The 26,419-nt window shown below is 41.0% G+C and overlaps 3 protein-coding genes across 3 annotated transcripts; 1 reads left to right on the top strand and 2 right to left on the bottom strand.

The window, feature by feature from the left end:
- Positions 1–5,984: 5,984 nt before the first annotated feature.
- On the top strand, positions 5,985–7,995 carry foxe1 (forkhead box E1). The gene is made up of 2 exons (XM_072384958.1): positions 5,985–6,151; positions 6,342–7,995. The coding sequence occupies exon 2, from the start codon at positions 6,349–6,351 to the stop codon at positions 7,447–7,449; it is 1,101 nt and encodes a 366-aa protein (XP_072241059.1). The 5' UTR covers positions 5,985–6,151; positions 6,342–6,348; the 3' UTR covers positions 7,450–7,995.
- Positions 7,996–9,433: 1,438 nt separating this feature from the next.
- Positions 9,434–21,160, bottom strand: spag5 (sperm associated antigen 5). Its single transcript, XM_072384957.1, has 25 exons — positions 21,040–21,160; positions 20,101–20,171; positions 19,892–20,020; positions 17,544–19,804; positions 17,258–17,450; positions 16,993–17,109; positions 16,728–16,820; positions 16,507–16,641; positions 16,270–16,389; positions 16,096–16,188; positions 15,795–15,929; positions 15,594–15,687; positions 15,322–15,469; positions 15,134–15,184; positions 14,731–14,905; positions 13,572–13,705; positions 12,867–13,035; positions 12,277–12,424; positions 11,651–11,894; positions 10,595–10,727; positions 10,402–10,482; positions 10,154–10,303; positions 9,943–10,017; positions 9,705–9,785; positions 9,434–9,598 (listed from the first exon to the last, which is right to left on the bottom strand). Exons 2-25 carry the CDS (start codon positions 20,137–20,139, stop codon positions 9,527–9,529), a joined length of 5,070 nt encoding a protein of 1,689 aa, XP_072241058.1. The 5' UTR covers positions 20,140–20,171; positions 21,040–21,160; the 3' UTR covers positions 9,434–9,526.
- A 561-nt stretch (positions 21,161–21,721) lies between these two features.
- Positions 21,722–25,947, bottom strand: trmo (tRNA methyltransferase O). Its single transcript, XM_072384956.1, has 6 exons — positions 25,762–25,947; positions 25,398–25,543; positions 24,138–24,312; positions 23,780–23,937; positions 22,181–22,756; positions 21,722–22,049 (listed from the first exon to the last, which is right to left on the bottom strand). The coding sequence occupies exons 1-6, from the start codon at positions 25,848–25,850 to the stop codon at positions 21,814–21,816; spliced, it is 1,380 nt and encodes a 459-aa protein (XP_072241057.1). The 5' UTR covers positions 25,851–25,947; the 3' UTR covers positions 21,722–21,813.
- Between the last annotated feature and the right edge of the window lie 472 nt (positions 25,948–26,419).

Below are 26,419 nucleotides of genomic sequence, written 5' to 3'. Positions count from 1 at the left end.
CTATGAGGTGTTGACACATGGATTCTAACAGAGCGCCAACTGATACAGATGTACTGACATTTGCAACGAGGCATAACGTTAATTGTGCAGGAGTGAGATACGACTGGTATCAGGCGAGGATGAGTCTGATCTTGTGAGTCATGTAAAAGAAATCTGTCACAAAAGTGAATAGCCCAAAAGGTCATGAAAACAGTGATACTGTTGTGATCTTCAAATTAAATAAACAGATTATTTATTTGACAATAAAAACTGATGTGACGGTTTATTATCTTGTTTCAGATATTTTTTTGTTAGATCTTTCCCACAGCATTAAACTGCTCATCTTGCAACATCAATAAATGTTGATTTTCCAGTGTTATTTAATTATAGCTGACAGGAGCCAGTTGGACGGTCATTGCGGTTCAAAAGTATTCGGAATTTTTAAATTGTGTGTGTGAGACTATAGCAAAGTTTGAGTCCTCGGTAGTGGCATATGTTTTTTTTTATTTTTTTATTATTATTATTATAAAGATTACAGCAAATGAGAGTGGAGTTACAGTAAGAATGGTATGTTAATTTTACCCCAGGTAAAATGGAACAACTAATTTTGTAACTAAGGGCGCACATCTTAAGCAACTGTTTGAGTAGCATTTGTTAAAAACAACAGCACACAGCTATTCTAGGAAGTTACTTTGCCATTTCTTCAAACAATAAAGCATTTTTACCTATTTTTGAACTCTTCCTTCTTCAGTCAGAACTAGGTCTAAGGTTAAGGATGAGGTTGAGAAGTTAGAGTTTAATAAATGATGAAATAAGATTTGATATCATACTGAAAATAATTCAGTCACCGGACCTTTGTTGCTTCTGAAGGCTATTGAAGTGGCTTTGTCACTTCTGCACTTACTGTATGTTGAAGTCCACACAGACCAACTTCCAATGGTTGTTTACATGAGGTTGAACGACATCTAAAATAAGATGCAACTTTAAAGGAAGAAATTAAAGTAAAGTAACATCGGGATCTTTTGTCCTGTAAAGTTGACTTAATGTCAGGTTTTCACAGCCAGGTTTAAAAAAAAAAGGAAAGAGGAGAAACTCAAATATGTTTATATAGCACCTATTTAACCTTAAGTAGGCTCTCCAAACAATTTACGGTACATATGCTTGACATCCACCCATTTACATAGACACTCATTCAGTGCTTTTTATTATATGTGCACTCTGTATAGATTATGCAGCACTTTTTTTCTACACACAGAGAACATATCAGAGGTCGTGTGGGATTAAGTGTTGGATTAAGTGTCCCCAGTGTAACACACAAACCACCAACCTTGTAGAAGATGACCACTCTACCAGGTGAGCCATGGCCGCCCCAAACTCAGGCAAAATGAGGCTCAGAGTTACGTAAAGTGCCATCATGATTCATCTTGTCAGTTTAACAGTTCACTGGTTCACAACAAAATTACAGTAACTTTAAAGACCCTTCAAAGTTGGTCATGTGGTGTTACAGAGAACTCACTGGGCTGGGATTTAAGACACTGAGACCTAATACAACAATGTAATGTTTCCCATGTTTACAGGAGACCTATGGATTTTAATTAATTGAATATTTAATTTCCACTTAACATTGTACTTTGTGGTTTCATAACTGAAATTGCCTTTTTTTTAATGTTGCACATTCCATATTTCATGTGTTACAACTACGTATTCTTCTGTGTATCCACGTGTTTATGAGAGCCACAACAAGCGCACAGTGATTTAACGGCAGGCGCCCGAGGAAGTGCACTGCCTCAGTTATGTAAACTGGTCCAGATTTGAAGCAACTCAACCGTCAGAACTTTGCATGCCCACCAAGCCCCTGCAGCTGCTAATGCAAACAAGTGGCCTTCACTTTCTCAACAGTGGCATGAATCTTATTCACAGGCACATGCACTTCACATGCACGTGCACACACAAACACAAAACCGTAGACTGTAAAGTCAAGCAGAAATGATAAACTTCATCTCAAAGGGAAATTCAATCTTTTTGCAGTAAATAAAATGACATGGTGCTGAAAATGTTGCCACTCAGGGAATGTTGCACACATTTAAGAATATATTCAACATGTTTTGTAGTAACTCAGATAATTTTATTCCAAACTCAAGTTTAGATTCCACTTAGACATGGATGATAATAATCATCATCTATTATTATCAGTATTATCAATATTATTAAAATCACATCTACAAATGCACAGCAAACAGGTGAAAAAATACTTTACTGTTTTTTTTTAAATTTAATTTATATCACTATATAAATTGTTTCCAACGTTTATCGGCTAAATATCTGATGCAAGAAGTTGTTAAAGGGCCACTGATTTTTAGGAACAATCATGAGATCTTGTTGTTTTCTAACATGTCGTAAAAGTTATATTAGCGAGATGAGAGGTTGCCAAGTACTGAATATTTGAAATAGAAAAAAAGATTAAAATTCAAATCCACACTTTTAAAATCGAAATACAGTTTTTTTTAAGGTGGAAAAGTCCAGAATGTCCCAAAACATTTGCTTTATTCTAGTTAACAAAACGTTCCCTACACACCTTTAACGTGTATTCTCTGTTAACTAAACCGTCTGTTAAAATTTCCATTGTGTATTGTTTTTCTCAACATTGCTGAGTGTGTGTCAGTTTCCATCTTGTATGAGTACAAAGGCCACCTACCACCTGTAGAGCTGCAGCCACTGAATGGTTAAAGTTAAGTGTTCAAATTCAAATGTCTAATTTGTTTGTCTTTGTTTTGAGAGAGCCGTTTCTCGCTGGCACAGCCAGAAACATTGGCAAGACACAAAGTGAAGAGCTCTTCATTTGCCTTGGCTGCAGCCCTGCTCCCCCGTTCAGCTGTCTTAGCCTCCAGTCATCATTTGCGTCTTTACACCGCCCATTGATGGACAGGTGGGGGCCTCTCACAGCTGCAACAATGCATAACTCCAGGATCCTCAGCCCTGGAGACTCCAAGGTACACTCAGTGATGCTAAACCCAAGTACTCTTCAAGGAGGCTTAGAGATTCTGTTTGCAGCTCAAGCTGCAGTACATCAGACCGATGCATAAACCTGGACGTGCATAAAAGAAACTGCAGTCAGGAAATAATCAGCCTTTTTCAAATTTAAAAAACCAACTGTTTGAATAGTTTTTACTCAACAGAGAACTTGGCAAGAATCCATTGGCACTGATATCTAAATAATATCAAGAACCGAACAACATCCGTATCTTAATTATGTTCACGTAATTAAATATTGACAGTGGTGTCAGTTTCCAGACATATATTTGATCCACCAGTACAAACAAAAAGGATGCGTTCAAGGGACAACATTTGACTGTGAATGTTGAACAAGAGCCAAATCAAGCTGAATAAGCAAACGGTGACAACTGTTGACTGAGTCCCAGCAATAAAAGGTACCCAGGAAATTACTCACCTGTGATTAGTCATTACCATTGAGCATAAGAAGCTGTTTTAGTCAAAATGTGCAGTCTGAAGTGAAAAAATCCACAATTAAACATACGATCACGGTCTTGTGAGTGCAATAGCCCCTGCAATTTCAAAATATTCAAATACCAACCCACAACAGTATTCACTTTTTTCCTTAAGCTGTTAGTCAGTATGTTCTCATATCTGGAATCCCCTCCTTGAATTTGCGTGTCTCAGCCAAAACGGCCCAGAAACTTTATGTTCAAGTTTGTCAAGACTCATATAGCGTTGATTAAAGTCCCTAATTCAGTATCTAACCACATATGAATCGTGGTCAATCTTCACCTCTGCTCCTGAGTTAAGGCATTGAAAAAAAAAAAGCTTTTAGGTTTTACATTTAGGTTTTACAATAAAGCTGACCTTTGACGTATTGAATATAAAATGAGTAAGCTGTAGCTGATTGAGTAGAGTGGTCAACTTTCAAGGGGAAAATAACTTGCTTGATCCCCAAATTTCCCAAACTCCACTTGTAAGTTGATTTGAATGAAACCCTGAATGAGTGTAATGTGGTGTAATTGTGTAAGTGTAATCATTTCTTCCGGTTGTACATTTGTGTGAAACCATGTCATTCTCAGCTTGAATGATGGCCAGAACTACGAAGAAAAACCCACTGACAATTTCATTTGGCTTATTATGGTCAACAGTTTCCAGTTGTTTGTGTTATCAGATTTTTACCTTTAAGACATTTAAACCAGCAAATCTTCTGCAGTTTTATTTGATTAATGAGTTAATGATTTTAAAAAAGTACAAACTTTCTCCTCTATTGTTTCATTTAAATTTACACATGCATCATGCTCACAGTGACACTCAAATCCAGTGGGATTTTGCGGGGTTGTGTAATTGCCTCAGTTTTAAGTAAGGACACAAAGGGAAATATATACTACTATATTAGGCAGCTAAAAAAAGAAAAGAAAATAAATAAATACAATATATATATATATTTATCATTGTGAACTACGATGACAGATAAATGCTGGTATTCAAAGTTTGCGATCACCACCACATAAAAATGTTACACATTCTGTCTGCAAACTTAGTCTAATTGTCAGAAAGGATACTGTATTTTTCATTTAAAAGATTTGTCTAAGTCCTTAAAAAAAGCCTCTTTCAGATGGCTTTCAGAGATTGTAACAAGATTATAGCCGGATGATTTTAAACTGAGTAAATTGATTAGGTTAAATCCTCCGACTAAGGAAAAATGTTACCATCTTCTACTCTAATTGATATTTGTGTAGCTTTTATGACATCTTTATTTTTCTTAAGCCTTTATTTGCAAAGTACACAAAGTGCAACATTAAACTGACTTGTGCTAACATCAAACAGGTTTGCACATCCTCATGTAAACCTCGAAAAGCTTGTCATCTCATCACATACCACACCCACCCCATCATGTCACAGGGTGCTGCAGTGCCAGTCCAGGACAGCCACATCCGCAGGCCTCCCTACAGGACTAAACTTTTCATCAGGTTGTTTGTCTAAACAAACCAACTCTCTCTGTGTCAGTGCTTTGGCTCTGACATGTGCCTGCAGCGTGAACCCAGCCTCGTGTTGAGCTGTGGGAGTATGCTGCTGCTGCTGCTGCTGCTGCTGCTGCTGCATTGTTTGGTTAAGAGATTAAGGTGGTGAACCTAAGCTCGGTGGAGTCCCCGGACATCATACCACCAGAGCTGCTTAGAGTATCAGCACTATCCCCGATGACAGTGAAATCTTTAAAGTCAGCATAAAAGCATTCAGCTGGGGCTGTCTAAGAATGACGTCGGTACCACCAACTTGTTTGGAGAACGAAGCATTTTAAACACGAGCAATTTGCAGAGACCATTTCTATGCGAGGAGTTGGTTATTCTCCCCTTTCGGGTTGCTTCCAGGCCTCATGACGATGGCCTATATTTTGCATGCTGAAATCACAGGAGGGCTTTTGTCTGGAAAACATTTACATCTCTTAACACAGCTGGCTTGTCCAACCACTGGCACAAAACAAACAAGGAAGTAAGATAGAAAAACAACTCATAGGTTAAGTTACCACTAAAGAGGTGTTTTAGTGTTTAACATCAAAACAACATGGACCATTTTAGACATTTTAAAATAAACTGAGGTCGGCCTCGAAGGAAAATTTGAATACAAAGAGGAAACACTGTTTGTTTTGACAGTTTTGAAACTAAATTTAAAAGGAAAAAAAAACCTGCTTAAAATAACTAAAAATGATCAACTATTGCTGGTATTAAGAAGCTCAATCATGGACATTTCTATAAGAAGTTCAAGTTTTAAGATCAACCAGCAGATACTCTTTTTTGCGCATTTCAGCACAGCAGGCATGCATTGCACACACCATAAAAATAGAATAAAATACCATAGAACAGAGTTCCCACAACAAAGCATTCAGCCACTGACAGACATGAACAATACACCCTGATAAAGCTGAGGTATGTTGAAAGCATGTGATGCTGTGGGGGGTGTGGCTGTCAAGCTGCTCTGGAGGTAATAGACTCTTCAGGTAATACAGAGTGACTCATTCTTTCTCACACCTTAAACAGCACAAATGGCGCTCTCACAGCTTAACTCTTCCACTTAAGCTGACAACGAACCACAAGAGAAACGAAAGAAGACTTCTCTGAAGAGAAAATTACTTCTGCTGCATTTTGACGAAGACTCGCTGGATTTGGATTCAGAGACAGTGAGTTGTTAAAAACAAAGTGGACTTTCTGGCAAGATTTCATGTTGGGCAGATGCTTTTGTTTTGATTCTCACACTCCAGGATATTATTTTTTCTCCACGCGTAAGGACATTTGGAACGGCAAAGTCTGTGTGGCCTCTGCAGTAAACTGACCTAATCTGTCTTTAAAGCAACTTTTTTTTTCCCCCAGACTGCCGATGACAATGCCAGTAGTCAAAGTGGAGAAAGAGTCTCCAGCAAACACCATGTTGCCTTCCTCCAGTCCTCCACCACAGACAGAGGAGCAGCCCCGAGGTCGCAGGAGGAAGAGACCCCTACAGCGGGGGAAGCCACCATACAGCTACATTGCGCTCATTTCCATGGCTATTGCCAACTCTCCTGACCGCAAACTCACACTGGGGGGCATCTACAAATTCATCACAGAGCGCTTTCCCTTCTACAGAGACAATTCAAAGAAGTGGCAAAACTCCATTCGTCATAACCTGACTCTCAATGACTGCTTTATCAAGATTCCTCGAGAGCCGGGACGGCCCGGGAAGGGCAACTACTGGGCATTGGACCCGAACGCAGAGGACATGTTTGAGAGTGGCAGCTTTTTGAGGCGCAGGAAGAGATTTAAGCGCTGTGACTTAAGCACCTATGCCGCTTATGTGCATGAGACGCCAGTTTTCTCCCCTGTTCCGATTACCAGATCAGCTGCATACACCAATTCAGTCTACTCCAACATGACAGTCAGCCCTACCTACGGGCAGCAGCTGCCCTCTGCCTACTATCCCTCTTCATCCCCTCCCGGGTTCGGACATGGTCAGACTCGGATGTTCAGCATCAATAACATCATAGGACACCCAACCACTGCAGGCATGCTGGCAGGTCAAGGGACAGAGATGATGCAGCAGCCCAGCCGAGGCTTCAGTTCCGAGGGGCTTCTTAATGGATCTGGTCCCTGCGGCCTGGGAGGCCCGGGTTTCCAGAGTCAGCCGTGCGGGGGAGCCATGCCACCTCGCTCCTCCACACATCCAGGGTTCACCTACTCAGGAGCAAACAGCCATCCACACAACCATGCCCACCAGGGCTCATATGGACAGGCTCACACTCAGGGCTATGCAGCAACAGGCCGGCTCCACGCCTCAGCTCACGGGTCTGCAGAAACAGTGGACCATTACGGAAGGGTCTCCCCAGTGCAGCTGGGCTCTTTCTCCCAGTATAACAGTGCAGCGGGTCCTGTTGCAAACACCGGGGGATACCTGAGACACCCAACATACCCCGGGAACATGGATCGGTTCGTGTCTGCAATATAAGCTACTGAAACTGTCAATCCAAGCCTCTCAACCATCTTTTTTTCAAAAGGGAGAGATTTGAGAGGGCATCAAGTGAGCCAGACATTTCTGCACACAAACATGACTTTCTATGTTTGTGACATTTAAGGACAAGAGTGAACAGACTGACCTCTCTTGAGCCACTAATGTGATTTTAATTAATTGATCCTGAAGCCCACCTTCAGCACTGATAAGAACATACTGTAATAATATAAATTTGGAATTTGGTGCATGTCTTTTTGTGCATGGTTGCAAGTTGCTTTTTGCTTATTTTTTTTCTTAATGTTTTGAATGTCAGTTTAAACTTGACAAAACACCTGAATAATGTTCATATAAATTATTGTGCTTCTTGGTCGTAGGCTTTAGAGTAAGAGGAATGTGTAAAAAAAAAAACATCAGTTTTTGTATATGTCCGTGTATTCTATTGCCAAATGGGGAAAAAAAAATGCATTTAGCTTGGTTTTGCTTTGTAAATAAACAGATATGGCACTTTTGATCTTCGAGAATAAAATATTTTGATTACTGATGGATCACTGCAAATATATTTGTGACAAAACTTTGTTTTAGTCTCGATAACTTTGATTTGCACCCAGATAGGCAATGTCATCCTTCCTGATAAACTGGTAACAGCAACAAATAATCCTAATATTATAACGTAAACAAGTGCTTTCAGACCCAGGAATGAAGCTAGCAGGGAGAAGAAAAACAAAAAAGGCAGGTTTTTTTGTTTTTCTCATGTGTTTGTGCTGAGTTCTGCAGCGTTTCGGCTCAGCTGGCCTGAAGTGTTGTCTGGAGCCACAGTATTAGCCGTCACCGTGACCGGTTTTCAATTATCACGTCAAGGTCTCGGCACACACACTTGAATCCACTAATCAAGAAAATGAATTGACTTGTAACTTGATACTTCATCCCACCAAGTTAAAACAACAAAAGCTTAGAAACCCCTTCCACCGTCTGCATATCTGACAAGACGAGACTCGTGAGGAAACGGTGCTGGTCGAGACACTTGATTTTTTTTTCTCCCTTTTTCCATTTTAAAAGCTTTGGCAACAAATTACCTTAAGTTTGTTTCCTTTGCTCAAAAGATTCACACTTTTCTAAAGTGTTAAAAATAAATAAATAAATGTTACACAAGCACAACAGCTCATGGTATAGAGTGATTTATTGCTGGCTTATCTATTGACACGCTATATTTAATCAACAACAGAACTACACATCCGATATCTGCAAAGAAAACAGATTGTTGACTTTAAAAGGTACGTAGCAACCAAATTTACTTTGGATATTAGGGTGTGAAAGTTTAAACAGAAGAGAAGTTTACTCGTACAAGGGCTTCCCAACCTTGGTAAATATTTACATTCTGGACACCTCTTCAACCGTTCGCTGAATTAATAGAAAGCTTTCTTTTTCATATTTGATTGATAAAGACTAACATCACACTTCAGTGCAAGTTAAAAGGAAAAAAAATAACACAAAGCGGCTTCAGTGCTCCCTAACAAGTCCGTGCAACATCACTCCAGGAAAAAAGAGATTTCATTATTGGTCATTCGATGACGGTGTTCATTTGAGTTGAAATCTGGTACATGCAAATGTATGAAAATGATGCATTTTCATACGGCTCCATGGATCGGCTCATGGTCATCCTCCCTAAGAGACCTCCCAATTCAGGATAGAAATGTTTCAGCTTGGGATAAAGCTTTGAATCCACTTGAAGTGCCCTTTTCTCTCCAAGTGGACTCAAGGCAACCCAATCTCCCACTGTTAGAAGTAAATGCTTCGGGTTTTTCCCTTTAATTCGACACCCGTCTGTATGTTGTTGTGTCCACACGGGACACTTGTTGATATGAAGACTGATGGATGCAAATTAAAAATAATCACAGGGGTGCGTGATTATTTTTAATCACCTCCCCCCCGTTCCCGAAAATACAGCAAAATATGGGACAAAGAACTTCTTTTATTCTAAGAATTTTAATCATACGAGATTAAGAACACTTACAGTCAGAACAAGCTAAAACATATCAGACATAAATAAACAAAACACTGCGGACAATCAAACACGTCAGCCGATGTATTCTACCAGCTGCTGCAGCTGTTCACAATGCTTCACAACCTCGGGCAGAGCCAGCAGAGTCTGTATGATGAAAAGGAAAAGAAGTGGATAATCCAAACACGTTACCGACGGAACATGAAAGAGTTAAAATGAGGAAAAGAAATCTGAAATATCTAATATCTCTCACCTCTCTGACTTTATTGATCATGTGGTTTAAAATCTGAAGCTCGTTCTCACTCTTCTGTTGGTTTGTCTGATGGATGATTTGCTGTAAGAGACGATAAACCATCAAGAACAACCTGGATTAGTGGACCGTCTTGAAATACCCGAATTAGGACCCTCAAATGTTTTTCCTTTTATTTTTTTAAAGACGATAAAGAAAGGTGTTGGGATCTAGTCAGGAATACAATGTGATTTGTGCTCACGTGTCTCTTAGCCCGTTCAAGGAGTTTAACTCTGGCCTGCTCCGCTTCCTGAAGACTTGACTTTAATCTCTCCACCTGGGGATCAAATCCAACATATGAGGGACGACGACATTTTAAAAGGTGCCAAATTTTCCTCGAGACCAGACTGAAAGTTACGAGGAGATGCAAAGGATTGGTTGTCAACCAACGCTCGCATAATGAATACGGTTACCTCTTTCAGTAACTGGATCTTCTCCTCCAGGTAATGCACCGGGTTAGCCGACTGGCCGCCAGCTTTCCTCAACTCCTCCCGCAGGAACTGAGACTCAACGTTCGCCTGCTGAAGAGCGCGACGAAGCTCAGTCACATCCTTTTTCAGTTCCTGGGGGGGGGGGGTTAAAAAGAAAATGAACATCGATACAAACATTTGAAGGAAGAAATCTCCCAGAAGAGTTTTTTTCAAAAACAGTTTTGCCTTACGCTGTTGTCAGTCTTGTGTTTATTTAGAATTTCCTGGGCCTCTTGAACGTCTGCCATCAACTTAGTCAATGTTTTCTCATCCTGTGGTGAATAATAAAAAAATATATATCATTAACAACAGTCAGCGGCGTCTGTACCAGCTTTAACTTGGTTGGGCATCACACAGATGAGGTCAGGACTGCGGAGACCTCACCTGAGTGCACTGCAGCAGAGCCCGATTCCCTCTTTCAACCACATTATTCAGTCGGCTGAGTTGATGCTTCAGCTCAGACACCTCAGCCTGATGTCTGCTGCTCGCGGCCTGTTGCGCCACCTGCAGGCCGCAGCTGGAAAAGAACACGGCATGTTGTTAAAGGGGTATTGTGTTTTAATTTTGTGAGATTTCTTTGCCCATAAAAATGATATTTTACTCGAACGTTAAAAGGAATACAGCGACAATTCAAAGAGATATACTTAATTATTTCTATCAGAAGCGTCTGTTTTATTAGATTCCTTCATCTTTACCAATAATCTATGATCAGGTGTCAAAACGAATAAAAAGATAAAGCACAGACTGTTTAATTCATTCTTTCTACAGTTAGGCTATGTTCAGACTGCGTGTCGAGGGTGACCCAAATCAGATTGTTTTTCTTCTCTCTCATATGTGACTCGGATCAGATTTTCTCAGGACAGTGAGCAGCACAGGTCACATGGAATGTGCTCACACATTGGACACAGATTGCATTTTTTGCAATGCAACCTTAGTCCGTACATTCAAACCGGAATTCATGCGACTGCTGCGTTGTTCTGGATTGACATTTGTCACAATTCTGCACAGACGAAGTCCCCTCACGTGCGCATCTGTCTTTTCTAAACATGACCGATGAGAGCACAGATGTCAGCCAATGGGAGACCAGCGAGGTGCTGGGGGCATAATTCCTGTATCTAGTGACATTGTTTCTGGCTCATGTGCGTCATGACGTCTTTGTTGTTTTGTTGTTTTTTTTTTGTCTTAGTTTTAGTTTCCTGCTGAATAAAATGTCGGTACCGTATGCATCGCATCACAAGCAAAAAAAACAACAGTTAGTTCTGAATGTGTTGGAAAAATCTTGGTATCCGATTAAGATTTTATAGACCGTTGTTATCCAGCAACTTTAAAAAGATCAACTTATCAATCACCTGATCAGTAACCAATCTAAGCAGATAGCTGCAACCTTAAACACGTCAGTGATCATTTAAAGAAGGACCTCCCACCCACACCAACACTCACATGGTGCTGTGTAGCTCCTGCAGCTGAGCGTCTTTGCGCTGCTGTACCGTCTTCAGCGTGCTGATGAGCTCTGTGACAGTGCTGCCCAGGCCAGAGAGCAGCTCTGTCACACTGCTCTGCTCATCTTCCTCTTCTTCTTCCTCAACCGCGACTGTGTCCATATTCTGTTTTGGAGTGAGGGCTGCGATGCGGGTGAAGGCGCTCGTCTCACTGAACAAAGTTTCCCTCTGTGGCTCCGATGCATCTGAGAGGAAAAAACAAAACAAAACAAAAATGTACAATTTCACTTGTTCACTGATTTTCACTGTCTACAATCTAAACCTGTTGAAAAAACAAACAAGGAAATGGAATCGTACAAAATTAGATGAGCTCTGACCTTCGACAGAAATAGATGTTTGGAGGGTTAAACTGAGGCTTATTTTAAATCAACGAGGCATCAGAACCGATTGATTAATTTTTACCTATTCAGGCCTGAAGGGGTTTAACAAGCATCACTTTGTCAGTTTAGTTGTGTTTAGTTGCTAGTTGTGTTTAGAAATGCAGAAACTGTCCGAGCGGGTGCTTTCATGAGCATAAAAACTAACAGGTTTCATTTCAGAACTGACACTTTAGGCGAGTTTAAGTACCTGATCTGCCAGGCGTGTCCTTTTGTCCGTCTTCCTTCTCCTCTGCAGTTAACGCCATCTTGATGCTGTCGACAAAGGAGCTGGAGGGCTGGTGACCCTCCACATTGTGGAACAGTTGAGACTCTTTATCCTTTTGTTGGTCTTGTTTCTGGAAGGAGAGACATGTCTACCAATATTGAAAGTGCTTTCAGTGGTACGTGGCAGACGGCATCCGTATTATAAACCACGATTAGGTTTAAAACCACAGAGATTGAAGCCTTTCTAATAAATGAATGACATTTGCTCCAAAAGCCTGTTTGCACTCATGGACAAAGACTATTAAACACGTGTATTAAATAGAGCTGATGCATTTCCACATGAAATATTGCAAAAAGTTTGCTGTGGAACACACAGAGTCATGTCTTAATCACACTTAGGACGGCAGAAGAGGCTCCTACATATCCATAATGACTGTTTTTTAGCATTGAAACCATTAATCTTTGCATGCTGCTCCATCTACATTATGTAAACATGAGTGCAAGCTACAGTCTGTCAAACAATGTAGCAAACACTGCTCAAGACTATAATCTAATTACAATACTCTACGTTACCTGGACATCGAGAGCAGCTTGTAGCTCATTGGCCAGTCCGCGCAGGGTGTGATGCAGCAAAGTGATTTCAGTGACCGCCTGAGCCATCTTCTCTTTGAGCTCCAGCTGCGTTGCGTCGGCTGTGGATCTTGTCGTTTCCAGTTCTTCACGCAAATTCTTGTTCTCGAGCCTGCAACACACACATGGATACGCCATCATTTGGCATGTTAAAACAAAAAAAGACAAATCAAACACTATATTAACTCTAAACGAAACAACAGAGAAATCAGAGCTCCAGAGTGAACTAAAAATCAATCACTAAACGAGGGATTTGGATAAATTAACAGTCTATGAAGAGTGAACTACAAGGATAGGGGCAGTAAGCATATAAGAGCTGCCATTATTAGCCGTTATCACACTCAAATCCGCCCACAGCCGTCTCAACAGAGATGTTCTGAACCGTTGTGTTTTGGCATCAAACAGTTTGCCAAGACGAATCATCTTGACTCAACTACAAAACTGCATGAGACACTTCTTTTCCTTTACAAAACTGCATGAGCCTTGACCAGTAAGATTTTTGCCGTTTCCCCCAAAACTGTCAGTTAAAACAGTCAGTTCTGCTTATGGAAATTTTGATGCAGGACAAGAGAAGAAAAGAAATATACCGTGGCAATACTGTGAGAGATAAATAAATAAAATAGAGGAGTGTGGTTAACATAAACTTACTGAAGTTTACAAACTTCTGCTTTCAGGTCTTCACACTGGATGTTCCTCTCCCGAAGCCCCTGCAGGTTTGTACTCAGCATACGCTCGCTCTCAGTCATCTGCTCCCTCGCCAACTCATTCTCCATCTGCAGGAACTGAAGCGTACGAAGGTAACGGTTGAACTGCTTCTCCGTTTAATCAACTTCACATGCTGCCATGATGAACACGTCTAACATTTCAGATCAACAGTCGGACAAATTGCAGTAAATGTGCTCTCCGGGGCAAACTATTTTTGGGGGATTAAGATAGAAACTGGAACTGAAATAAAGAGACTTGAAGCTCCCTGCACCCTGAGTAAGGATTACACTCAGCGTTTTTCTCCACATACACTTCTCTTCTGCAAACTTAACGGCTCTGCGAGTACATCTGACACACAGTAAAACAATGTCTAACTATTAGAAGGTTTGATGTGAAAGATGAGGCGATATCTAGTGATGGAAATTGTAATCTATGGAATATCTTCGCACCTCACCCTAAACTACACATTTAACATGAAGGACGCGCTTCCAAGGCTAATGTCTGTTTGGTCTTTTCCTGGTTAATGGAGCTAAAAAGCAGTGCACCATGGGAAAGAGAAGAGGAGGCTGGCGTGATGTCTTTGGGACTAAACGGCTCATTCAAAGGTCATAAAAACACGACAGTTCTCATTTTCATATGATTGTACACTACCGAATACACATATATTACTAATATATTGTATACAAAACAAGAAGAGCTGCAAAAAGTTTTGGAGCCACAGCCCTGACTCCTGCTTAAAGACTGAAAGTCTTGTCAAGCACAACAGTTAAGATGTGTTTTTTTAAGTAAAATGTGATCCCAGCTCAGTAAATCATTCTGTGAGACTCTCATAAACACATCACACTGTGTCCATGTCTTTTTAGGGGCTTCATTACCAATTTGCATCTATAATAAATATTTGCTGTAATATAAAACAGTTTATATTTTTAAAAAAGAGACTAATCAAACTGCTTCTTGGAATATACAAAAGATTCATTTGCACTTAGGCTTTAGGAGCAGTGAGCATTATTCACACGAGAAAGTAACGGGGCACAATAGACTTTCAAAAGAAAAAAAGTCCAAAAGCCACCGTAGAATTTACCAATATACATCGCAAGCTAACCTCGTTCATTTCCTGCACGCCGTTGAGTTGTGCACAAGCATCCTGGAGTTGTTGGATCTGGAGCCTCTGAGACTGCGAGAGGTTCTGCAGCTGACTGAGCTGCTCCTCGCTCTGAGCCAGAGTCTGACTCAACTCCCACGCACGCTGCTCTGCCTCACCCAGAGATGCCTCCAGCCTGGATAAAATCAGATGCAGCGGAAGTAGTTGGTAGCTCTACTGGAATACATTAAAGATGCTGCAAGGAGCCCCTCATGCTCAAATAAAACAAAACTCCCCGTCAACTCTATTCATCTGGCATCAGAAACAGTTTAAACGCTCACAAAAACATTTCTTTATACACTCTGATTTTACAAGACCGGACCGTGCATGCATGTACTTAAATGCTAATATTGACTCCACTTACTGATTTGCTCTCTCGTTGGCTTGCTGGATGTCTTTCCATGACTGCTGCAGCCTGGAAAAGAACCCATTTAAGAACACACGTTAGGTTATTTGATTTTATGAACAAATAAACTGTGGAGCAGCATTTGTTTATCAAATTCTGAATGGTATTTAATCCATCAATAAACCCTCCCGGCGTGGCGGTCGTACTTTGTGGTCTCAGCAGCCAGCGCCTGCTCCAAGAAAGTGTAGGAAGCCAGCGTGGAGGAAACGGTGGCGGACAACTCTGTCGCCTTCCTCTCCAGCTGACCCGTCTCCTCTTCTTTCTCCGTTAGCTTCTGTCGCAGAACTCCCATCTCTGAAATTCAACAATTTTTTTTTTAGAAATACTGATCTTCGGGCAGATGATTAATTTTTTTAAAACAAAGAGGAAATAAAATAACCCCAAAATTTTCATTCTTTTTTTCTTTTTTTTTTTTTACCTGATGTCAGAATCGTCACCTGCAGATTTAAATCACCAATCTGCTGTCTGGCAGTTTGTAGATTTGAATGAGTTTCGTTCAATTCTTCTTCAATCTGTGGAGTAGCACGTTTGTTGGAAGGGTAATAATAAGACTATTTATGAGACAAGTAGAAAAGAGGCGCGGGGAGAGCTGGTCCAACTGAAATTAGAAGCAACTGACCTGCTCTCGCTCTTCAATGGCTCGGTCTCTCTCAGAAATATGCTCATCTCTCTCACTTAAAGCAGTAGCTGCCTTCTCATTTAGCATCAGGAGCATGGGAGCAGCTCTCTGCAAAAGGCCTCTGACGGCGCTGAGCTACAAGAAGGTGACCACACAAAAGCAACAGCATTATGAACCTTCCTACTTTTAAGACTGAGCTGTGAATGCTGTCTCCATTCAAAGGTGAGCTGCTTAGGAAACAAGTTTATAGGTATAGTTACATGCCTGTAGCGTGTAAATACAGTTAAAACAGTAAACTTACCTCATTCATCAAACTGTAGTGGTCGTCCATGGTTTGGGATAAAAGCTCAGAGGCTGAGCTCAGTGTTTCATCACAGGCCTTGTTTAATCCAACCTGCATCAGAAGAGAAAATTAGATACTAAGATTGATAAATGACTGTAGTGCTGAGTCGTTAACTTTGACTGATCCGTGTACCTGCTCTGGGTGGGTTTGGTTTAGAGCAGTCAGGAGTTCTTGCTGAGAGCCCACACTTTTCTCCAGAGTTGATATTTCTGCAGCACAGTGCGTCCTCAGCTGTTCCATCGCACTGAAAGCCTGTGAACAGAACACACACATATAATACTCCTGGAATGGAAAATGCTTCAAAAACATCACATGTAACACAATAATAATACACCATAATAACACAAAAACTGAAAAATGAGTGCTTACAGCCTCCTTAGCTGTCAAGGCCCCTTCCATTTGATTCCTCATGTCATTTCTTTGGTTTAGAACTTCTTTTACTTTCTGCTTCATTTTTGTCTGCGTCTCCTTTGATTTCTCAAGAAGAGACTTCATGTGTCCATACTAAAACCACAGAAGAACACATATTAACTCACTCACTAAAAAAGTGTTGCCTGATGTCATCAGATATGGAAAACATGTTTACATACGTGTGAAACAAGGCTTTGATGGTCCTCTTTGACAGCGTCACCCATCGCTCTCATGTTAGAGAGAGCAGCATCTGTGTCACCACTCAAAGATTCCTGTTGGGATAAAAGTACTTCGCTTTTATTAACGAACACAATCCTGCTTCTAAATTTAAAGAAGGGGAAAAAAAAAAAACTTTCTTCATTTACTTTTATATAAATCTTTAAACATAATTTTGCCAAATTTAAGTAACATAAACCAGGGGTCATGTGACTGCTGGTGTCTCACCAAAGTAGCCCTCATGTCTTGCATACACTGCATCAGATTCTTCAGAGAACTTCCATCATGCTCCAACTTGCTAATCCTGCTCAGAGCCTCCAGATACAGGTCTCTGTACATTGTGGTCTGTGGAAAACACAACAAAACTACTTCAAAATGATGGGATCTACTGTATGAAAAACAAAATCAATGGAACTCTACGAGGCCTTACCACAGGGGAACATGGCATTTTATTACATGTTACAGCATCCCTGTGGGCGATATGCGCTCATACCTGACTGAGTTCAGTGTGATCTGTCTGCACTAGCTTCTCTCTGAGGTCTGAAGGAGCAGGGCCTGCAGACGCACATCCTTGAGCCCTGGCTGAAGCCAGCTGTTGCACCAGGGCTTCAACCATGATCATGCTGGACCTCAGCCTCTGCTCCAGCTCCGTTCTGTGAAGACACTCTAAACTGCCTGGAGGTAAACTGAGACCACATCGAAAGAAAGGAAGATAAGTGAGAGGCAGCTTATTGCAAAATCATTGAAATAAATGAATTTTTAGAAAGAAAAACACTCACTTCCACAGGAGGGGGTCGGTCACAGTGCAGGAATCAACAACTGAGAATTCCCTCTTGCTCTCAAAAACGCCAGATGTATTAAGACTGTGGTCTATCAGTTTCACAGGACTGGTGCCCACACAAACACTGTAGGATTCTACAGGAGTGGCTCTCTGTGATGGGGCCATGGAGGCAGCAGGAGGTGGAGCAGAAGCAGGGAAAACAGAAGCGCCCATTTTTCTAGACGCCAATATGAAGTACTCTACCATCTGCTGAAATTGCTGCTGAAGTTGACCCTCTGGAAGCAATGGGTTATCCATATCAGGCTTTTCAATCTCAGGCTGAGGCACTTCACAGAGCTTCTTCCCCGAATCGTTATCCTGTTCTGTGACAGAGGCCGGTTGTTGTTTGTTAAGCAGTGCTGTGGAGTTGAACAGAGGACGGGGCATGGGGCTTTCCATGTGCTCCGCCCATAACCCGACAGGGTCAACGTTAACAGGAGCCACCAAGCTTTTGTCATTCTCAAGAGCAAAATCATAAGTCAAAAACTGGTCTTGAATCAACTCCCCATGACCCTTTAATAAAGACAGAGAGGCTCTCTTGACAACAGGACTGAGGATTCCCAACTGCAAGGCTGAGGCAACTGAAGGACACTCTGCTAGGAATTTTAAAACATCCTGATGGTCCTCTGCAGGAGGCTTTTCTGAAGATGAACCAAGAGCACTGTCTTTTGCCTCGCTGGATTCAGGAGGTCCACTAGAGGGAAACACTTGCGATACATAATCGTCCTGATTTTGTTGTACTCCAATGTGCGTAGAACTCTCTGTTGAGGCAACAAGATGGCTGCCGTTGGACACATCAGCAGTACAGGCCACTCCGGGCAATGCACTGTCTTCAGGACGTATTGTATTCTCTGGCATTGCATGCATATGACACTTTGCAGTTTCCTCATCCATAATCTTTAAATATGTGTTAGACGGGGAAGATGCACATTTAACTGGTAGCTCATTATCAGCCACAACTTCCCCATTCTCCAAGTGGTCGTCAGGTTGCTCATAGTCGCCTTGAACACGATCCTGAGTAAATGAAGTAGAAACATTTTCAACCAGGGTTTGACAGTTTACACCCTGGTCCTGAGATGGAGGAGAGGTCATCTCTGACATCTGGGTATCATCTGTTTTTTCAGCCTCACCTCCAGCTGGAATGACAGAGTGGGATGCCACATGCTCCTCTGTGGCTTCCAGACAATTAGGTACTATCACGCTTTTCTGCTCAGCTCCGACAGCTTCAGTACAGCATGGCAATGGATCCTGGGTCATGGAAAGGTCGCAGGTTGGTGAGAAATCGTTTTCAATGTTGCAGTATGGATGATCTATATGATCATTAGAGTTTTGCAAATCATGGTCTTCAGCTAAAACACTCGGATCCATGCAGTAATTCAACGACTCACTGCTGGAAACAGTGTGACAAAATGGTAAAGGGACAGTCTCATCTGCAAGTTTGGAGCCCTCTAAAATTTCAATCTCACCTCCGGTGCAGTTTAACGACTTAAAGGTTACATCAGTCAGTCCATTAGCTGGCGTTTCAGACCCATTTTCAACCCCATTTGGTGATACAAAAAAGGTGGCGTTGACTGGAACGATTCCATTTTGATGATCAGCATTTTGCATTTGACACAGCTGGGCATGGTCATCGGAGCAGTCAGTTAAATTTGTATTGTTGTCTTGTGACGGATCACGAAGGTCAGCCATGGGCAGAAGAATGGTCTCATCTTGCATTCTTGTGGCATCTGAAATTTCCACCTCTCCGCTATCACAGACAAAAGATCTCAAGGTAATTTGTTTCTCTCCACCGCAGTCGGAATGAAGAATCTGTGTGGTTTCTTTATCATCCACCTCACCAAAAGATGCAGGGTTAGGCATTTCACAGAGACTTGGGGCATGGATGTCAACAGAATAAGGCTCTTTGACGTCAGGCTTGTGATAGGGATGCTCTATGTGATCACAGCCTGACTGCTCCATCACACTGTGAGAGATGAATGTATCTTCTGCTCCACTGTTACATGAAGTTGTGTCTTCGGGAAGAAAAATCCTCTCTTCTGCACACACTGACGATTCTGAAATCTCCACCTCACCACCAGCACAAAGAAAGGATTTAAATGTTACATCTCCAAGCCCATAAGGAGTCTGTGTAGTATCAGTAGGGGGAGGACTGGTTTGTATCACTTTGGAAAATGAAGGAGAGTGCACAGGGGCCTTTGTATCACAGAAAGGAATGCCACCCTGAGAGAAACGAATGAGAGATGAGTAAGAAAAAGCCACAAAAACGCTGAAAACAAGGACAATGTCTAAATGTTCCTAAAAACTCACCATTGTCATTTTCACAGCATCAGTATCAAACTGTGGTTTTGGCTTGAGTCTTGATGAATGAGCTGACAAGCGCTGAACCTCATTGTCCAGGCTTCTGAGAGGAGTGCGCTCTCCATATCTGCTGTGGGGCTAACATGAACAAAGTTTAATTAGTCATGGTTATTTGATGCTCACCAATAAGTGTTTGTGATAGAATACAAAAGTCTTACCAGGCTTTCCCCACTGGAACTTGACTTCCTGGAAGACATTACTCTGGAGTTCTCAGACACTACATGTACAACTGTGAAGAGGACAACAGGTTATTAGACCTATTTTTGCTTTTTAATGCAACTAATCTGCTGGGCAGTAAAGTAAATAGGTTCACACCAATTCTGAGATATCCAAAATAAAATCAAACCCCATTTTGCTTACATTAACCTTTCTTCCTGCTCACACTGTACTACAGAATACTTTGTACTTAAGTTATGTCATAAGACATGGAGAAATTAAATCAACAGCGCTCCTCCTGTAAAATTAGGTTTTTTTTTTATAGCAACAGCGAGAAAACGACTAGCTTTGAAAGGGAGCCTCCCGATTTACCTCAATCCAACAGCTACACTGTCACATTAGCTTTAGACAAACTGTAGATTATTTATTCATTTCAAATTTGAGACTTTTTTTTTGTTTCCCCAACTCTTCCTTCAGAAATTATTGGTTCAACCCTAGTGTCAGTAAACTATTTATTTGTTCAAAAAGGCATTTACTATGCCAAGCAAGCTTGAAAATGTGAATCCGTCATTCGAGCCAGTATTTTAAAAATAACAGTCAACGTCAACAAGCTAGCTTCCTGATGAATCATAGCTCCCGATACTAGTTAGAGATGACTGGAAATAACTTTCAGGTGAACGCATATGTACAAAAATATATTAAACACCATGATAAAGGCACTTATAAACTCAACACGTTATATAAGTTACAACTCAAAGTGTTGCTTAGAATGACAAAAAGCGACGTAGTAAGCTACTAATCACAGTCAAGAGAGCGTTACACAGACGTTAACTGAGGCAATTTACGTTAGTCCAAGTTAGTCTGTGAACCTCTTACAAAGACAACTTACGAACACTTACTTGTCAGACATAGACAGTTAAAAAGAATCAAAAATACATTACCTTCCAAATGTAACCACTCAATTTCGAATAAAGACGAATAATTAGTAAACAAGTGTTTTACTAGGCTGCCATCAACCGCGTTTCATTCAAAAACACAAATGTCAGCACCGCTATTGGTCCATTTCTCTTCTTCTGTTGTTAAGTAACCCACTGGGTGAACTTGTCCTTGCCTACAACTCATTACTGTCCTCCACAGGACTCTAATGTTACTACAGCAGGGTGTATATATATATATATATATATATATATATATATATATATATATATATATACTTATACTTATATGTAACAAATATATATATTTGTTACATATAAAATTCTCTACATTTGTAGCATTTGATTAAACAGAGCTAGAACTATGTATTTTTGCTTTACTTATATTGCTCCTGACAAGGGGATACAGAAAACTATCACATTTTAAAATTCCTCCAAAAGTGTCTCTTCAGCAAAGCGCACAGGGTAGACAATTTTGTCCTTAAGGTTGTGGGGCTTTTTCAAATCTGATTATTGATTATTCTCTCCAAGTGCATTTTAAGGCCATGCTTTAAAAGGTTGATAGCTTGTAAAAAAAATTCTACCAGACTCATAAATAGGAAGGGATATTTATAATATACATAATTTACAATCATTTACAACAAAAAATTCTGTTTCAAAATGTTTTATTTGATTAATCTAATCCACACAGAAACTGCATAAAAATATTAAGGTGAGGAACATTTGACAACATCTCTTTGCAGCACTCTCCAGTCCCAAAGCCTTCACTGAAACGTGTTCTCACACTGAGGCAAAGTGGCGCTCAACAGGTCGAACCTGCAGTACTTCAGCGAAACCTTGTCCAAACCAGCAGGTGATGTCAGCCGTGTCGAGGGTGAAGAAGAAGAGTCTGTCTCTGCAGCGACTCCTCCTGTACACTGACCTGGGGTCTGCTGACAGCACGCCCTTGATGGCAGCTGCAGCCTCCTCTGGACTGCGCAGAAACTTAAAGCTGGGTCTGTCACTTTCAGAGGGTCCTGTGTGAGAGAAACTGTTTTTTTTCTCTGCTCTGTTATGAATGACTGCTCTCCAGTTAATCTCAATCACAACGGCACCCTCTTGTGGCGAGTAATACATCAGCTTTGACTCTGCTAACTGTGGGTCTTACCTGACAGGTGTGAAGGAAGGAATTCTGCCAGCTGCTTCTCAGCATGTGGAGTGAAGCGCACATCCAAACTGGCAACAGGAGGCTCTCTGATCCAGCCAGCAATGGTTGTGTAGGCCTCCTCTCCATAGCAGGGGTGGTCTACGTTGAGCGCCGATGGGTTAGGTTTTTCAGAATCTGAAACTCGGGACTTGCTCTCACAACCACGTTGTGACGTGTCCTCTTGGGTAACAAAGGTCTGGACCTCCTCCAGCAAATTGCGAAGATCTTTTGACTGAAGAAACTGTTCACTGATGCCAGTTTCAGATTTATCTTCTGAGGCGAGAATCCCCACATCATCCTCCAGTCTTTCAATGTTAAACTGAGCATCTGTGTCTGAGTCTTCATTAAGGTTTAGGATGCTCGTCTCCTTGTTCAGCGACATGATAGTTGCATTCTGTTGGTCTGTGTCTGAGTCCTGCTGTAGTAAGTCCAGATTAATCCTGGTATCAGGGCAGTCATACTGGGGAATGTAGGGTTTGATGTCCAGAACAGGCGTGCCAGCGATCATATCAATATCCAACAGATGTACTGTGTCACCTAGAAGATAAAGAAATGGACTTGTGTCTTTCAAAACATATTTATTCTGTTCTCCAACTAATATCATATCTGATTGTAGAAAAAATATAGACTGACAGGATGGTTAAAGGTGTTGGAAATTTGACCATCAACAGCCCCATGTAGATGGGACGAACATTACAAGAGGGTGGCGAGCATTAAAAAATTGTGGGGTGCAACAGGCCTGCAGGAGTAGTCAAGAGACAATGGCACCATCTATGTTTATAAGACTATTTTGTTGTTCATTTCATACATAATTCACAACATGAAATGTGAAGCAAAAACAGAATAATGTGAATCTATTGTAACCCCTTAAAAAAAAATCAGCAAATTATTATTTAGAGGAAGGTTTTCTCTTTTTAAGAGGAATGTAAAGTTTGGGGAAAGGCTGCTGTGGACTGCAAATTGTGTAATAATTATTATTATTATTATTATTGTGTCTACAAAGTGTCTCAGAGGAATCCAAAAGAAATGCCCCCCTCAGTTCACAGCTTGTATGTATGACTCGCTGCCTGGTAATTACAAGCTCACATGTTCCATTTAAAGGCAGTTAATGACGCATCCTCAAGTTACATCATTTCTTACTAAAGAAACAACCTGAGTAACGTTATGTTTATTGCTCACTTACCATTAAACAAGTCAACTACTGTAGCTAGCGTTATGTGGCACACAGCGGTGGGGCGGCTCAGTGGTGTTACTCACAGTCAGAACATCCATGCTACGAGTGTGTTAAACGTCCCCTTAATGTTACAACATTAGCACACACATTCATTTGGAGGCTAGTAGGAGTCACTGGTCAGACTTTGTGGTAAGCTAACTCTCTTCGGGCATTTATAGGTTGCGAAGCAGCTAATGGGGTAAAAAAATCAAGTGTAATTACACTTAATTATATAAAATCTTTCATTGGATTCGAAAATTGTTGGAAACGTTGGCACAATCGCACAGGCTGCAAAACCTTCCTGTTACATCTGTTACACTGTCACATAGCCCTTTAATGAAGCTCACCTTCAATTTTGTCCAGCGTGGCGAGCGTCAGGCCCAAAGCATTCGGTCGGTGTGGACTGCGTGTCGAGTACACACCGACTCTCTGACCGTTCAGTCGAGGAGGCTTCACTTTGGCTTTATAGCTCAGGTGCCCATTTTTGTGAAAGAGAAAAATGATCCTGGGAAGATTTGAAAAAGGAGAAAGAAGATGACCAGAAATAAACAGTTCATACACAGTGTCAGTAAAATGAAACAAAAGTTTGACTGAAGCATAACACAAAAAGTAAACACTCTTTTCGTATATATGTGATAGCTATATACTGTATATCACAGGTTATATGATATATAACCAGCAGACCAACAGCTATGTGTGACCTACCAGACATGGGAGTACTGCTGCAGGCCCTCCAGAGCATGCTCGGGGTTGTTAAAGACGCTCTGCCGGAGTCGCAGTTGTGCCCGCGACGGGCCACAGACCGTGGGCTGCCTAGGTGTCCCATTCTTCATGGAAAAACAGGAACTGATGTAACCAATTGGCACCGTCTGGATGTTTCCTGTAATATAATACAATTAATAAAACTGTTTTGAATTCTAACTCGTTAGCACAGATGGATCTCTGTTACAAATAGGACAGCCCTGCTTTCACAGGCAGGACGCTGTGTAAAATGTACAGCACAACAGAATAAAAGGCTGTTTTTTCCCCACTTTAACCCATACGTAATTGATGGATTGCAACCACATAAGCTGGGTTTTCAGCTTCACACCACGTTTACAGATATTTCTCCAAATTCTCTTTTTTTGTGTGGATTTTAGCTATATTATGTAACATAGATGATGAAATCCCTCTTTTCTTTCTTTCTGTGACATGTGCAACCAGATGCTCTATTTTAGCCTGAAACTTTTAATGAAAAACAACAACATCCCTCAGTTTCAGCATGTGACACATTTGCTTTCTGCTCTTTTTTAAACTAAACATTGGTTTGGTGGTGTGTGCTTTTCCGCTCAGCTGTAAGGGGAGATGTGGGGCAGTGTTTCAGGAACAGTGCCAGGTTAGACAGCTTGGCAGAGAGCTGCAACTTGTTGGGAATCAGCCTCTCTGCCTTTATCTGCAGTAGAGCACTGAGGCCCCCAGAGGACAATGTCGCGCTGCTGGTGCAGCATGGACAGAACTGCCAACATCGTTTACACGTCTATGTCCGAGCTCTTGTGAAAACAAGACGGGAAAAAGTCCTTTCCAATTTTGCAAGGGATCCCTTGTGTTTGAATCTGGTGTGTGGGGCTGGAAAACAACCCCAATGCAGCCGATTTCTGCTTTTATTGAGTTTAAATGACTGAAAAAAATCACTGCACTCTATATTTACCAACATTACTGTTCAGACTTGCTGTGTCAACCCTTTAATTCAATCAATAAATTGAAAAGCTAATTAAATTTCATTTTACACATGTACTAACCTACTTATATATAGATTGTCAACCAAACACAGGTGCAACTTATTTCGTTCAATATGTTTACATAAACTCTCATCTCTTTCATATTAATGAGGTCTAACACAATCTTAATATAATTTTTAAAAAAGTTCCTCTACTTTAGGACCTGTGTGTAAAAATGTTCCAAAGGCTTCTAATAAATGGTAGGGACCTTGCTCTAAACCAGCCTGCGGGGCTGGTGAAGACGGTGACGGTGTTTGTTCCTTTTTATCTTCAGAGGAGCCAATCCTGGACACAGCGACCTGAACAGACGTCAGATGTTTGCGATGAGCTTTGACAGCGCTGTCCAGCATCTGCCTGTTGAACGGGACGGGAAGAAAACCATTATAATGTGAAATGGAGGACAAACGAGCAAGAGCAACGCTTATAAATATCCTGTCTCCAGAATCTGACACGCTGTACTGTTGCAGCAACGAGTAAAGCATGTGTGAACACAAACTTATATATATGAGTATTATATATATGTTATACAGGTGATTTGAGGCTTTGTGTCTGCAATCAGATGGTAAACATACCTCAGGTTCTTGATTTCTTTTCGCATCACAGAAACCTGCTGGTTCAGTTTATTGATGTACTCGCCGCAACAGTCACACGAAGGACTCATCTTCCCGATTTAAGTCAGATTTGACTCATTTGGCGTTTAGAAGCAGCTCTTTTTTTCCAAGTCTATGCTGCAGACACAAACAACACGCTGAGAAAGAAGCACGTGGGTGTTTCTAAATGCGGAAGCACATTTTCGGTTATATTGTTGGCCAACCAGGAGTGTTTCACGCGTAAAACAAAACACCCGCAGCTCGTCTGTGACATTAAACCGCTCTCTCAGTTTATCATATTAAGCATGTTAGGTTTAGCTTTACATAAAAAATTAATGACACATTCATGCTGTAAAATTAAGCATTAGATATGCATTAGAACTGTACGCTAATGTATTTACCGCCAGTAGGGGGCAGCAGAGAGGCATTAAACTCTTATTTAGAGAGTGTAGAACAAGCAGTCAGCTTAACTAATGCCCTGTACCTGTAGTGTGTTTACTTTAGTTACTTATCAATAGTATTTGCACTTACTTTAACTTAACCACACATACAGATGTATATATAATATCAGAACCATTCTGAATAGTCATAATTACATCATCATAATCCAAGATAAAGGAAAAAATTAACTAGCAATGAA

This window comes from Leuresthes tenuis, unplaced genomic scaffold (genome assembly GCF_036924035.1).
Source record: "Leuresthes tenuis unplaced genomic scaffold, fLeuTen1.0.hap1 SCAF_4, whole genome shotgun sequence".
NCBI lineage: Eukaryota > Metazoa > Chordata > Actinopteri > Atheriniformes > Atherinopsidae > Leuresthes > Leuresthes tenuis.
The sequence above is the reverse complement of the archived record's forward strand: the minus strand, read 5'-3'. Positions and strand labels throughout refer to the sequence as shown.